The 15,177-nt window shown below is 36.3% G+C and overlaps 1 protein-coding gene and 1 long non-coding RNA gene across 2 annotated transcripts; one reads left to right on the top strand and one right to left on the bottom strand.

Moving 5' to 3' along the window:
• Positions 1-472: 472 nt before the first annotated feature.
• Positions 473-13,259, bottom strand: LOC131790139 (probable serine incorporator). The gene is made up of 13 exons (XM_059107318.2): positions 12,996-13,259; positions 12,215-12,382; positions 11,370-11,548; positions 10,948-11,027; positions 10,038-10,131; positions 9,884-9,927; positions 8,953-9,029; positions 3,399-3,495; positions 2,827-2,922; positions 2,589-2,718; positions 2,406-2,467; positions 1,832-1,964; positions 473-1,520 (listed from the first exon to the last, which is right to left on the bottom strand). Exons 1-13 carry the CDS (start codon positions 13,023-13,025, stop codon positions 1,364-1,366), a joined length of 1,347 nt encoding a protein of 448 aa, XP_058963301.2. The 5' UTR covers positions 13,026-13,259; the 3' UTR covers positions 473-1,363.
• LOC136280156 (uncharacterized) lies at positions 6,715-11,898 on the top strand. Its single transcript, XR_010717148.1, has 2 exons — positions 6,715-6,848; positions 11,381-11,898. It is a non-coding gene; the product is annotated as an uncharacterized lncRNA (long non-coding RNA).
• Positions 13,260-15,177: the final 1,918 nt, after the last annotated feature.

The raw sequence follows: 15,177 nt of genomic DNA, 5'->3' as shown, positions 1-15,177 counted from the left end.
TGTGCGTTAATGAGTCGACGTTGTATGAAAGCTTCTCGTTGAAGACAGGTACCTAAAGGGAACGGTAAAGTCAAGAAAGAACGATGCTTTAAATTAACTAGATGCTTGCATGGAAGGCGAGTTTGCATGCTTTTTGAAGCTTTTCGCTTTTCGAGACTTGGGAAGCGGGAGAAAGTCACTCGTTGCTCCGCTGCTCGTTTTTGTAGCTTAGCAAAACAGAAGTGGCGTAATTTTCTGCTTCTTGCCGGCGAACAGGCGAGTGCGAATCGTGAGTAACGCCCCAAGGGAAGAAGCGCAAAAAATATATATATGATGTGACACGACCTTTCTTTTCCTAATTTCACCGAGACGCGAAAATTTGTCCGATTAAAATTGTCTTCATCTGGCTGTTTATTTGGCGCGCAAGGAATATCTTAAAAGGTGTAACCACCGCTCGATATAAAAGCAATCATTCGCTAAGTATGACTCAGTTCTACTGAATTTATTTTTAAAAATTACAATTGCATTACAAGTAAGATTATTTTCCAGTTTAACTACACAAATATAAAACTGCTTCCCATCAGTTAACTTTCTCAGACGCATTTTCGCGACAGTTATATATCGTACATATAATAAATATGATCTAGCAGTCCACGAAGTGCCATTAGCTTATAACCTCAAGCTTCTGTGAAAAAAAAATACTAATAATAACTCTGACTGAACAGTTTGGTTCGCGTTACTCCTTGCACCAAAATCTAAACCTCATTTTATTGCTTGGAGCAACTTTCAACTAAACCGCTCAATGCTACCGCGAATATCTCGAAGGCCAATCGGAGCAAGGGGTTATATCCGAGGGAGCCAATGAAAACGCAAAGCACGAGTGACCTAGAGGCCCTAGCTTTTAGTCTTGCATCTGATTGGGTGAGAAGGTGGCATGAGTTTTCTTTAAACTAATTAGAGAGTAAACCCCAGCAAAACAAATGCAGTTATACAAAACTTTCGTCAGTAATAATGTACATGAAAAAATTACCCGCTTCTGACAGGTTGAAAACAAATGCCTTTTAATGCAACACGAGTGCAAAGTTGTAACACGGGCGCAAATTACAAATAGCACATGCTCAGTTAAAGCATTTCGTCTGTCTTGACTTTCTGTGATGTTTTTTCACGAACATTATTAACAAGTAATAACATGAGTTCTCTTGCAAGTTGGTGTAATACGCACTTGTAAATTTTTCAAAGACTACAAATTGCACTCGCCCTACGGGCCTGTGCAGTTTTGTTGTCTTTGAAAAATTTACTCAAAATCATGTTATTAACTTTTAATACTCCAATGATATATACTTTAAAATAACCACTAAGTTTAGAACGCTGTATCATTGCTCTGTTATGCAGCAAGAGTACGACTGAAGTCTCTGTCTGGAAAGCAGGCAGGAGCTAAAAGTGTCCACAGGTACAATGCAAAACCAAGCCAACAAGATATCATCTTGACCCATACTGATCCAGAAGTCCTCTGGAAATCCTCTAGATCGCTGCCCTGGGGACTATTGGGAGAAGAAACAATTTATTTCAACATACCAGTGCAATACGTTGATTAGATGTAGGAGGATGACAAATAACAATTTATCTTGACCACTATGCCAGAAATTCTCAAAGATATGTTATAAGCTGAACAAGCACTCTTACAAGGTTCCATATGATCAGTTAGCAATAGTATTTCATTTAATCTTTATTCATCTGGTTGCATCCCTTGAAAAGCTACACTGAATAATTTCTTTTTTTCAAGAAACCATCTTACAACCCAAATTATTTTTCTGCTTGAGAACTGCACAATATCCCAACAAAAAGAGCTCACCTGTACCAATTTGTGAGCATCATCATAATATACAGCGAGGCCAGGAAGTAAATGAAGTGAAAAAAGGAGTAACTGTAAGCCACTTCTTCCTCTTCATCGCTTATTATTTCCTGCCCTCCTTTCTCCTCATCAGCTGTAATTAAGAATTTGAGATACACAAACCTCCTGAGAACTTTGTAGAAATAGTTATTCATGACCAGATAAAACTTTTGAACTTATGAGTGCCAGCATCTAGAAGGTTAATTACTGATCTTCAAAGCTCTTATTGCATGCCAACTTTCCTGCTTGCTACCAACAAATGACAATACCTTCACCCAGCCAGTAAATTGTTAATTATCTGCTAGTAAACTGCGATCTAGTAGCCATAATGTGCCACTTGTAGCAAACTGGAACAGTCACAAAAAAGTTGAGAGAGCATATTATTTCTAAACCTTCTTATTTTTCAAACATCAGGCTGTCCAGGAAAGATAGCGAAAAAAAGCATTGTCTGCCAATAACTTGCCTGAGTAAGCCAATAAGCTTTAAAATATTTGTGCAACACTACACCTACTGTATAAAAATGGACTTTACATACCATTTTTAGAACTAGCCCCTGCTGATGGTGCCAGTTTATCTGCACTTCCTACTGTTCTCAGACTACAACAAGATGGCATAATTTAAGATTTAATATTTTGAGGATGTTTTAAAAAAACATTATTGCAATAAGAATTTGCCTGACACTCAACAATATATTACTACTGAAGCGGCTGAAACTGACCTTGAGTAAATGACAAGCACAAACATTATAACAAGCCCAACAACTAAAGCCAGTGTCTCTGAGTTTTCAATTGTCCCAATTGAGCTCCCACAAATTTCTTCACTGGTGCTGTTTCCTCCCTGAGATTGTACTAACAAGGAAAAAAGGAACAACACATTATCTTAAAATCTAGCCCTCATTATTCCTGCCAGATCCCAGCAAACCTCTCAGTTGCCAATGGCAAATGCAGCAAAAATACCTTTTTCTGTTGGTTCATTGGAGAGAGCCGATAGGGTCAGGTAGCTGGCATACAGAGAGATGATGGAGGCCTGAAGGAGACCAGACTTGGGTTGTACTGTGGGAGAAATGAAGCTCACTGACCAGCATAAAATTGTTCAAAACAATCACTTGCTCAAATTAAATCAACCACTGATAAATTGCTTTAAATTTGGAGCTAGCTAAGTTTAGGCACAGAGAAGATCTGACTATTCCTCTTTCATACTTTGAATAAGAAATAAATTCAAATTTAGCTGTTTATGAGTTTCAACCTCAACTGAACAATCACATCTACCTAAAGGGTCAAACTTCTCACACCATTTGCCACTAATGAGGGGCTTACAAGAGTTTAAAGCTAATAATAACTGTCTAAAGTCAGTTAATAAAAGTGAGTTTAGTAACAGGTAAGAGTTTGGAATTTTCAAAATTGATTTGGTAACTTACAAGAAATAAATAGATGACTTGTAAAAATCAATCAATTTGGTTGACAATTGCAAAGACACTGATAAATCAATTTAATTAAATTTATGTCAAGTAATGCTACTATGTATGCACCTTCTTGGATCTTGGGCAGAATTGAAATAGCTGAGATGACAAAACACATTATGAAGTTGAAGCTGATGAAGAACTTGTTCAGATGACAACCACTTGACTAAAAAAAAAAATACAATTAAATTTTAAAAAATGTTAACGGTGAGATTCAGTCTACTACGAAGATAAAGAGGATAAGTTTCTAAAGAAACTGTGGTGCTGTGTTGGTGGGAGAGTATAACAGGGTAATTTAGTGTTGTCAACTGTTAAAATGTTAACAGTGAGATTCAGTCTACTACGAAGATAAAGAGGGTAAGTTTCTAAAGAAACTGTGGTGCTGTGTTGGTGGGAGAATATAACAGGGTAATTTAGTGTTGTCAACTGAGTTGAAAATGTAAATAGGTCACCGTATAAGAATGTAAAGGCTGATGTTTTGAGCATTAGCCCTTTGTCGGAGTGATTGGTCCTTTGACCAACCCCTTGACAAGGGGCTAATGCTCCAAACATCAGCCTTTGAACTCTTTGTGGTGGCCAATTTCAGTGCTTTCAATAAGATTTGAAGTAGGTGGCTACTTCGGTAAAGCACCTGCCAGAGGATAATATGAAAGACAATTTTGATCTTGTTAGCCAATTAGTTCCATAAATTGCTCCAAACAGAGTTTTCTGTGGCAAACTTTGGTAAATGATCAATTTATATAAGTCTGTACGCACTAAAATATGGAATGACCTAAAACCACCTCAAAAGTTTCAACAACCACCTTAAAAACATCTACAGCCACTCGCACACAATCTAAAACCACCTAAAACAAAGTATAAATGTCTAAGATAAGGCAAGTCGACAACATGTGACGTACATGAAATACGAGAATCGAACAAAACCTCCATCTACCCCTGAAATCTTACCCTCCCTGGTCCCTTGTATAATCAACCATCTCACGAAATGAAATACGAGAGCAAGCTAATTATATTTTATATTCCCTTAGTAGTAAAAGACTTTAAGGAGAAGTACGACCTAGAAGAAGTTTGCTTAAATCAAAAGGTCCTGACTTGTTTTGTCATAATTGGCTATTCATTTAAGCTGAAAGTGTTTTTGTTGCCAGAAATCGCGTTTTAAAAATTGACATTTTGGAATTGAAATCCGCCATCTTCATCGTGACGTACTATGACGTACAATGGTCAAGCATCGTAATCTCAACTAAGATGGATGAAAACATAGAAAACAGCGGCAAGGAGAGCGATAATTCAATTCTCGACTTGGATCTTAATCCAGACGGTGTAATTCGTCCATTCATGTTTGAGCCGCAACATAGCTCGTCTTCAGGAGAAGGAGAAATTTTTGTTGACGAAGAAACTCAGAGATATACAAGGAGAAACATCTACGCACTCACGTCTTGGAAATCGTGAGTGGTGCTCTTAGCTCGCGGCAACTGTCAAGAGATGCCAACAGAAAACTAAATTGCAGTCAAGAAATTAATGTACTAGGTGATTGACTCGCTCTGGAAGGTAGTTAATTCTTCTCAAATTACATCTTTGTTTCTAAAGTGATAGTTTTTTAAATTTTTATTTATTTCACACTGCTAACTGACTGTCATGAACTATTATTGAAATTGAAGGGAACAAGCTTCAGTGTATTACTAAGCACGGATCATTTAGACCCGTGTGTTTACTGGCCGGCGTCTTAAGAACAGCCCTTATTAGCATGCACCAAGTGAGAAATGATTGACTTGAAGATTATCCGTTAAATGAGTAAGCATTGACAGAATCTAAACATTTTCACAAAATTCATGCAAACAAAACGCTTAAGTTGTCTGCAAGTTAGTCTGATGCGAACCGTAAGAAACAAATGCAGTTTGTTGTCAGCCCTTTTATCCCAAGCGATGTTGTAATCTTTTTTCGTAGGGGTGAACTTCACCGCAATATCAATTGTATATAGACTTCTTTAGTTTGTATGCTTTGTTTTCCTAATGGAGGTAAATCATGAGTAAGTATGAACGTGAACGAGACAAAATTGAAAGAAAGAGTACTTAAGAGAATTATTACATTCCCTACTCTGGGAAAATTAAAAAAAGGAGGTCTACTGTTCCAAATTTGTTACGTGTACACAGAACTACACGTTATACGACGCGCGTCAGGAAGTCTCCCGTTGTCGAAGTGTTAGCTTAGGATATCGATCTCATTACAAATAGGCGCCTGCTTGACGAAGTAGAATTTGTTTATTTCAAATGCATTTGTCTTGGTTCCGTTCTGACCATGTATAAGAGTATTTTGTTTTTTTCATATGAGTATGCGATTGGCGGGTTACAGACAGTCCACTTGGTGGACTTATAACAATCTTGGTAACGGGAACAAACGCGTGACTCCTTAGCGTGTTGGGGCATCAATGAGAAGTAATTACCCAAATGCAGCCGGAAATTATACAGGCTTTAAAGATGCTGAGGAGAATGACTCATGGCCGGGATAGTCACGATTAATTAAAAAAAATTGTCTTTGTATTTCCTAAACATTAAAGGAGGTTTTTCTACGCCGCTATAAGGGTATCGACTCCAGTTCCAATCATTAAAATACCTTGAACTGTCTGTTCCTAAAACTTAAAACTAACGATGTGAATGCTAGTGGCATTGTACTTGTACTTTGGTGAGCGTGGAACGGGTATACTGTACCTTCGACAAGAAAGAAAAAACCAACCACTGAACATACTAATGGTTTTCCTTATTATCTTATTTACACAGAGTGACGAGGAGACATTTTTACGGTGATTCTAAAATTAATAAATATTCAATTGCCTTTTGAAATAATTATAAATATTGCTTTAGAAAAATGTTTGGCAACATCTTTGGGAAAAAACGGCGAATGTCGCCTTTGGTCGCGACTGAATTTACCACACGCGGTCAATCACCAATGCAAGCTTCAATTTATTTCGCTTCCATTACAGTGGTTCTTTTAAAAAATTAAGGAAAATCTACATTTTGAATATGTGAAAGGTAAACATAGCTTTCAATTTGAAGCAAAGCAAAGGTCTAAAGGTACAACTTTCAACCCTGTATATTCCGCTTGAAGTCTTCCTCGATAAAGTGATCTGAGCAGAAGTAGCATTTCTCGGGTTTCGGTAAACCGTCCTCGCGTTTTACTTTTGCCGACCAAATTTTCTTTAGATTTTCATTTTTGGTAGCTTATAGAAGTTTACTCCGTTCCCTTCTGCATTTTTGTGAGTATTATGACAATAACCCACAAGAAAGTTAACCATAGTTTAACTGTTATAAGAAATACTCGGCGGAAGGGTCAATCTGCTCAAAGCTTGGAACGAGGTTTGACTATTGCTACGTCATAGCTGACGTCATATCCAACATGGCGTTTTTCTAGTATCGAAAGTTGTTGATAAGAACAACTTCAAAGCGCTACTGTCACAATTGCAAGGCAAACTGGTCATAACGGCAATTATTTTCCAATTCCTGAGGAAAATTTCTTCAAATAGAGGTAAAATTTTTCTAGATCATACTACCCCTTTAACTGTTTGTTTACTTCTAATCAAAATCTTCCATTTGCTGACTTGCAAACCTGCGGCCTGAGTCTCACAAACAAAGTCCTCTGAAAGGATATGTGGCGACTGGTTACTGAAATTTTAGTCAGTATGTTCTCTTTAAATCAAAATCTTATTTTTCCAGGAAATTTGGGTTACGGTATGATAAGACAAAACCAATAGTTTTTTTACTCAAAACTTGTTTAAAAAGGTAAAAGTCGCATGAAAGAAATCTAAAAGACCTCCAGGTCTCACTTCAGCTTCCAAAAAGTTACAGAAAGATTCAGAATTGTGTTAACCATCCAACATCGCATAATACTAAACACTTTCAACAGGCATAGAAGGGGCAAGTTTCTAAAGAAACTGTGGTGTTGCGTCGGTGGAAATTGGCCACCGTAAAAAGTAAAAAAGCTTTTTAACTCTTTACGGTGGCCAATTAACGTTTTCAACTCAGTTGTTAACACTAAATTGCCTACTTTCAACATGTAGTCAACAAAAACAGAACCAGATAACATCCTATGTGCATCAAATTTCCGTCTGCATACGTTCTCAAATTTTGAAGCTACGATCCAAACCTTTCTTCGCCTGATCTTTGTTTACAGAGGTTTCTACTGCTTGCAATTGGAAACAAACCTCTCAGTCTCCTGCTTCGAACGCTGAACGCATTTTTTGTGGTTGCAAGTTTTAGTTTTGTTTTGTTTTTTTGATGTGTTGTGTTTTTTCCTTTTTTGTTACTTGGTGAAATTAAAGATTTGCGGCAGTGAATTCCACCAGGTTTATTTCCTGTAAAAACCTCAGGATTATTCTTTTCTCAGAATTGTTCGCTTAAATGTTTACATAAATTAATTGAATTAAATCAATCAGCCAATTGATTTTAGCTGTTCCCACTGCTCGTGTTCCATATCGGATCCTAAACAATCGTTGTGCTAAAGCAGTTTCAACATTTGCTTGAACATGCATTCAACACTTTGTAGAACCAAATATTCGGTGCGTTTGAACAGCTCGTCCAACATTGTTGAAAACGTAAAAAATGTTGAAAGCTTGTTGAAAGCGTGTTGAATCAAGTTTAAATCGGTTTAAACTTTCATTCAACATTGATTCAATTCTTCCTTTGTTCTCGAAAATGTTGAATGGCCTGTTGAGACGATTTCAACATTTGCCCAACATCCGTTCAACTTTTGTTGAACGAATGTTGGTCAAATGTTGAAACCGGTTACACGGGCCTTTAGCGTAGAACAATGTCCTCTTCGATTTTTCAGCAAATGCAGCCTTTTTTTATATAAAAGTTTAGACGCTAAGTGTTTAATAGCCTCTTTGTAGTTCTCATCACAGCCAAGCCTAGGTTAAGCGTCTTTAAGCAAGGTCAACATCTATGCCAAAAAATTTCAAATTTGATTTACCTGTGCTATCAACAAGCGAGCTGTTTTCACTAATTTTGATTTTCAAGTTTGTTTTCTAACCAGCAGTTGAGAAGAACTGCTGTTGTTTTATTTATATAAAAGTATATAATGATTTTAGTTCGGCACAAATTTTTTTGAAAATTATTTAGGTAACCAACGATGTGTACTTCTACTTGGAGCGTGATTAACTTTTATAGAACACGCGAAAGAAGCAGAGAAAGAAAGCTGCCAGTGAAAGAATGAATCTAACAAACAAAGGTTATAGAATTCTAAAAAATAACCAGGGGTGAATACTCCAGGGCCAATCTGACTGATACCTTCTATGTTATTTATTTACCTTTTTGTTCTGTTAATTTGACTTGGACGTGGCAAAGTAAACCCGGTGATTCACAACAGAATACCCGCCGGAGTTCTGGCGGGTGGGGGTGTTATTGAAGGCACTGCAATTTACGAGCGTTAGCCTTTCATCTGAGTGATTGGTTCTTTGACCAATCGTTCTGACGAAGGGCTAATGCTCGAAACGTCAGCCTTTAAACTCTTAATGGTGGCCAATTTTCGTTTTCAACTCATTTGATAACACTAAATTACCCAACTACAAGAATGACAGTATCAATATTCAAATCATTTTCCCCAGACAAATCATTTAACAATTGTGACTGACCTGCGTGAAAAAGACAAATGAGAGGATAAACCCAGTCAGTGCCAAAGCATAAAACAGGAACATGAAGAAAAACAGCCCTAAAACAAACAATGATTGTTGATATATATAATTATTTATATAATAAACTCAGTTATGCACGCATTCTGATTGGTTCTCACTTATGATCTATTGGAGGACAGACGTATAGATGACATCATCATTTTTTAATTCTTTATTATATTATTTATTATTATTATATATTAATATGTGGGGAAATGAATCCAGACAGTCACTTTTGTACATGGTAGGTTTGCCATCCTATATCTGTCGAGCTACAGAGAACTTTTCATTGAGCAAGGCCAATAAAATGAATATATATATATATATATATTTAACAAATAGATTCCAAGTTGCCATGCGTCTGTTCAGTAATAGATCACAGAGGATGTCAAAATGTGGTAAGAACATCAGTGATGCACTCGGTTGTGCCTTGTGTGCCACTTTTTTGTTCTTACCACATTTTGATGTCATCTGTGGTCTGGGGACTGAGTTTTTCCTTATTACATGCCTTCTCTGCTAAAAGTTCACCATTCCTCTAATGACTTGTGCATACTTCAATCTCCCCATGCATACTAATTTAATGACTAATTTTTTAATCTCTAATCAATACTGTGTCATTAATTCAAATACTGATGTTACCACAAATGCCTCTAAAAATTCTTCCAAGAGTATCTGGATGGTAAGTTCAAGAAACAGAAGATCAAATTGAAAATTGAAACCCAATCAGCATTTAATTGAGACAAACTGTAAAATTCCCCATCAACCAGCACAACCAAGTTTTCATTTAGCTTTTTGACAACCAAGTTTTCATTTAGCTCTTTTCTTGAAATGCTCCCTGAGGGAGCCTATCAAGAAAAAGTTGTACACCAAGTCAAGAATTCATAACACTTACCACCAAACCAACACTTGTTATCAGTCTCTTCAGCATTTGATGTCCTAACAAAAAAAAATGACAATGTTAACATAAACTTTTCAGCAAGCATTAGAGCAATACATGTATGTCAGAGTAGTAAAAGTCACTTTCAGTATCTGTGATTATACTGTACCAAATCTCATTCCATGTGTGTGCAAAGTCAATCATCAAAATCAGTTGAATAAGGATAAATACAAAGGCACCAATGAACCCAATATACATCCATGCTGAAATTAAACCAAAAAAAAAAAAAAATATATATATATATATAGAGTGTTATTAGATTAAAACAATTTCTGACAAATTTAAAAATCAGTCACAGTACACGAGGTGATGACCGCAAGACAATACTAATCCGTGACAAATCAGAACACAGAAATGACATAACCTTAGTACACTGTCTATCAAGTATTTCCACAGTCATGTACTTTTGAAAATGAAAATGACTACAAAGTTTCTAATAATAGTTAAACTGTATTTATTTACCTATAAGCTGACCAACTTTTTAAAAAACAGAGTAAATGTGCCAAAAAAAATTCGAACAAAGGGGTTCGGCTTATAGCCAAAAGTTTGATATTTTTCAACAACTTTTGACATGTTTCATGAGAGGAGCCCTTTCATGAATGACTTTTGAGTGGACACTCACTCAAGTAAACTTTTTTGTGAAACTTAGGTCTTGGCTTATAGCCAGGACTTTTCCAAATTTTTTTTTTGAAAGCTTTCACCCATTATCGTATCTCTTAAGTTTAGTGTCTCTGTTTATTGCCAAGCTTGGCCTATAGGTAAATAAATGTGGTACTTGCAGATGTTCTTGCCCACTCCATCATTTAACCTATCAACACCCCACCCCCACCCCCTCCCCCTTCCATGCTCAGTCCCAACTCTCCCCTCAAGAAAATCAATGATTTTTTACTTTTTAATGAATCACCCAAGAGATAGAGAGAAATAGAGAGGATTTCTCAATTTTGGATAAAACAATTCTACACTTAAAGTAACTTATAATAAGGTTAACATTCAAGGAAAGTGACTGTGGTCTTGCTCACCAACTCCAAAGCTTCCTCTAGGAATAAAAAAAGCAGCCACCCACAAAGCTATGAGAAGAATAAACTTAAGGCCCCAGAACCTAAAAAAATATGGAAAACAAAGTGTCTCAACTGAAGGTGAATTACAGACTGATCTTTCATTTAATTTCACTCATTGCTGGCTCAATGCACCAGCTTTAAATGATATCACAAGAGGTTCAAACATGATTGAGAGCAGCACAAGAGAAATTTTCAATGATCATAGTAAATGCATTTATAATGGCATAGTTAGCATTTTATAACATATTTATTATTCATGATTCCTACATGCACTAATAAACATATAAATTGTTTTGTTTTGTTTTATTTATTTTTTTCATTTTTTTTTTCAGTTTTTTCACAAGTCTAACTTAATAATTATATAATTAATGTTATCTCCTCACCCATTGTTCAGTCCACCTCGACAGTCCTTACTGGAGCCAACCCCAATGTTAAGAATCATGAAAAGAAAGAAGAAGGCTGCCATTCCAAAACAAATCCTGTAAACTGCCAAGTAACCAGCCAACACATCACAGTTTGTTCCTAAAGTTGCTGCTTCACAGGCTTCATTAAAGAATGGAACCTAGAGATGTCACAAATGAAATGAGAAAAAAGAGTTCTGAGATGCTGCAGCAGCAACTAACTCAGACATATTTAAATTTGCAAGAGTGCAAGTAAATGATATTTATGACCATGCCCTGTGTAAGTAGCACCATGTTAATAGTTCAAGTTCCATTGTCAGAATTTTTGTGCAAATTATATACCGCATTATCATTTGGTGGGAGTTTTAGGACCAAGTATCTTTAAATATATTTTTTCTAACCCTTATGAACTGCTAGATGGATAAACGTACTGCAATTCTTTTTGTATAGTTACTGAACATGAATTGTATTTAACCTTTTGACTTCCAACAATTAAATATCTATCATTTGCTCTGTCTGTCTAATTTCAGCCCTCCAAATGTGCTTTTAAATCAAGCAATATCTCGTGGTTGATATTTTCTTCGTTCTCACCACTGTTCTCTTTGAACATGTATTCATATTGTAAGATGAACTTTCTTTTGGGTCATTGCTTGGGGTGAAATGGTTAGAAATGGGCACACTGTGATAGAGGCTAGCATTTTTAATGGGGAAGGACAAAAATCAAAATTGACTCAAAATTTTTGAGCTGAGAATGAAATTATTGTCAAACCTCACATTTGCATGACTTCTATATCATCATCTTTAGACTTACTAAGTGACTTAGTTACCTTCTCTACCATGGTATCTTGTATTCCTGAGGATAACATCACACAGGACAAAATTGTCCCAATGAGAAGAAATAGTGTGTATACAATCCTGGTGGAAGTTGAGCTGCGACATGATGGACAACATGCACAACAACAGCTTGCAACTGTTGGGCAGCAGCAACATGCACACTTGACATTAAAATGTAAAGAAATCAATCAATACTGAGTGAAAACAATTCAAAGTTAAATCTTTGTAAATGAACATATTTGTACATGCAAGATTGACCCTCTCCTCAAAACAAACTCTGGAAAAGATTGGGCGTGGCAGAGCGGGGGGGGGGCATGTTAACTGTATGTCAACAGGCAATTATTCCAGCCAAAGTTGAACAATATTTACATGTCGCCCGATACATTATGTTTAGGCCAGAGTCAAGAAAAGAGAGCCATATCCAGGATGCGGTTCATTATTTTGTGTCAGTAAATGGTCAAATCTTGAAGCAGGTGCGAAGATAGATCACCATATTTTTGAATTGCTAAGCGGTGGTCAACAGAACGATATTCTATACCACATTTGTTGTTCTCGAGGGAAGATCTTAGCACAGTATAAAAGGCTCGGTCATTGAAAGGTTTCTAAAGATCATAATGATCCTTGTAGAAATAAAGGAAGAAAATTCAACCCCTAAGTCTTTCACTAAAGCGTACTCTGTATGTTTTTCTCCCTAAACTGGAATTGGCATCTTTTGAATCGAAAATCGAAGTCTGCTTCACTAAATAGGACCAATAAATAATAAAATTCGCCTACCGTTGCAGCTGTACAGACGATGGAGCCCATTTTATTCAGAGAACAGACTAGTCCACAATGGAGAAGAACGAATTATTTTATCTCTTAGTGATCCACCTTGTGCGTCAGACCCACAACAAAACTTTTTCCTGTCTTCGGAATCTTCGCAATATTTTCGACTGACATCTTCGGCATTCCGATTACGTCCGACGGTAAATACAATTCATGTACTGGAACTCTGGATAAAGAATTTAGGAACTACGGCATCCGTTTTCGTTTTTGTTTCAACTTTCTTGCTGGAAGGAGATCAGAATTTGAATTCAACTTCTATTCTTTTTACCATTTGATTTTCATTAAATACCGAAAAAAAAAATGTTTACTTTCAGTATTTATTTGAAATTTCATTTGATTAAGTCTCAGGACCCTGTCGGATAAAAAGGACGATGTAAGACTGAGGACGAGGAATTCAAGATGGCGGACAACGAGAGTGCTGCTCTTGAGGAGGCAGGCGACAAAGATAATAGGTTGGTGTAAGGCTCTCCTCGTTTCCTTCAAAAAGTTATTCCCAAGCCCTTTCTCAGCTAATTTTGAGCGATCAGGTTATATTTTTGGATTAATATCGGATTGACCTACGCGTGCTGTTCTACTTTATAATCTTTGTGGAAAAAATCGATGTTAATTTGCAGCGATGAACTGTCCGCTCTCACAAATGAAGTTGTCAGTGGCGTAGAATCTATTACAAAGACTCTTTCAAAGTTGGGTGAGTATACATTGAACCATCGAATGCAGTGCAATATGGTTTAAATCTATCTCAGACTTCAATTTAAAAAATTTAAGCTTACCAGAAAATAAATTGGATTAGAAAGGCATAAACTTATGTGACCATTATTCTCCACTCAAGGCGGTGAAAGTTCATTTAACGTTGTCAGGAAATTGTTTTGCGTAGTTGTTATCTTGTGTTATTGTCAAAACATTTATAAGTGATTGTCATAAATCAGTCTAGTGTAGTGGAGCGTAGTTATCAGGTGCCTACTTTGTTATGGCAATAGAGTTTGCAATTTGCAGTCGATATCAGGTGAGACATTTTTCAGTTAGCTGTCTCTGCAAAAGGGTCAGGTTTTGTTCTTGTGTAATATCACCAATTGTACACCAGGTGAATTACCCCTCTTTCATTGATTATAACTTCGGCAAAGTAACTTTTATCAGATTAAAAATGTCTCAAAGTAAGGTTACCCTAAAGCCCAAGGGTGGTGCACTACCCTGATTAGTTGTACATTTCCCCATTTTTATTGTAGTTGTTACTTGATTGGTCTATAACACAGTTAAGATGCCAACCTGTATAAATCTGAAATTTAAACATTTGTGGTTCTGCATTACATTGTTTTCAACACCTTAGGTGATTTTCTAAAAAAGATGGAAATTGGATACTTTAAGCATTAATTTGCTAACTCAAATGGAATGGAACACTCAGTCAACATTAAATTATCACTTAGAGTGATTAATGTGTAGCAGGGCAGTACATGTGTTTATTAACCCTTTACTCAAGATCCAATTTTTAATTCTCCTTACTGTCAACCATACAATTTTGTAATGTTAGTTCAGTGTTGGATCAACCAATTATCCCCAAATCAATATTTTTTATTATTCTCATCACTTATCTGGTTGATATTGTGTTAATATTATAAAGAGAAATTATGTCTTGGTCACTCATGGTAGTTGAAGGGTTAAATGCAGTAACCTTTCATTCCCTGTTTCCTTCAGGTGCAAATGAACCTCAGTACAACTGGGAAGACATTACAGACAATTTTACAGAGGCTGCATCTGGTAAGACCATTCTAGTATAAAATGTAATCTAACCAAGATGTTCTGTTTCTTGTAGTCCGTTCTTAGCAAGCTTTATGAAATTAAGCAGCCATCTTTAAGGAGTGTAGTTGATATTCAATGCTATTTGATTAGAATAAGTTGTGTTAAATACTTTCACCCTAATTTGACGATGATTGAGGTGCAAGAGGCTGAAGTTTTCCAAGAAATTGAGACATTTGCACTAGTTTCAGGCTTGAAGCACACACAGTCTACAAGTCATTGGTGCAGATTAATGACTTTCCCTCCTTTCTAAGTGTGTGGTCTTAAACATACAATATTATTAAAATAGGGATGATGAACATGTCAACAGACTGAGGTAACTTTTCATTTTCTGTTTTTC

This window comes from Pocillopora verrucosa, chromosome 4 (genome assembly GCF_036669915.1).
Source record: "Pocillopora verrucosa isolate sample1 chromosome 4, ASM3666991v2, whole genome shotgun sequence".
NCBI lineage: Eukaryota > Metazoa > Cnidaria > Anthozoa > Scleractinia > Pocilloporidae > Pocillopora > Pocillopora verrucosa.
This window is presented reverse-complemented; position numbering and strand designations above follow the sequence as displayed.

What these genes read in the sequence shown, in the direction of transcription:
- LOC131790139 (XM_059107318.2), bottom strand. Translation starts at nt 13,025, where the DNA reads ATGGGCTCCATCGTCTGTACAGCTGCAACG. An exon ending in CACACATGGAATGAGATTTG is followed by an intron (nt 9,928 to 10,037) that starts GTACAGTATAAT and finishes TTTTTTTGTTAG; the next exon opens with GACATCAAATGCTGAAGAGA. An exon ending in ATGCTCACAAATTGGTACAG is followed by an intron (nt 1,521 to 1,831) that starts GTGAGCTCTTTT and finishes TTCTCCCAATAG; the next exon opens with TCCCCAGGGCAGCGATCTAG.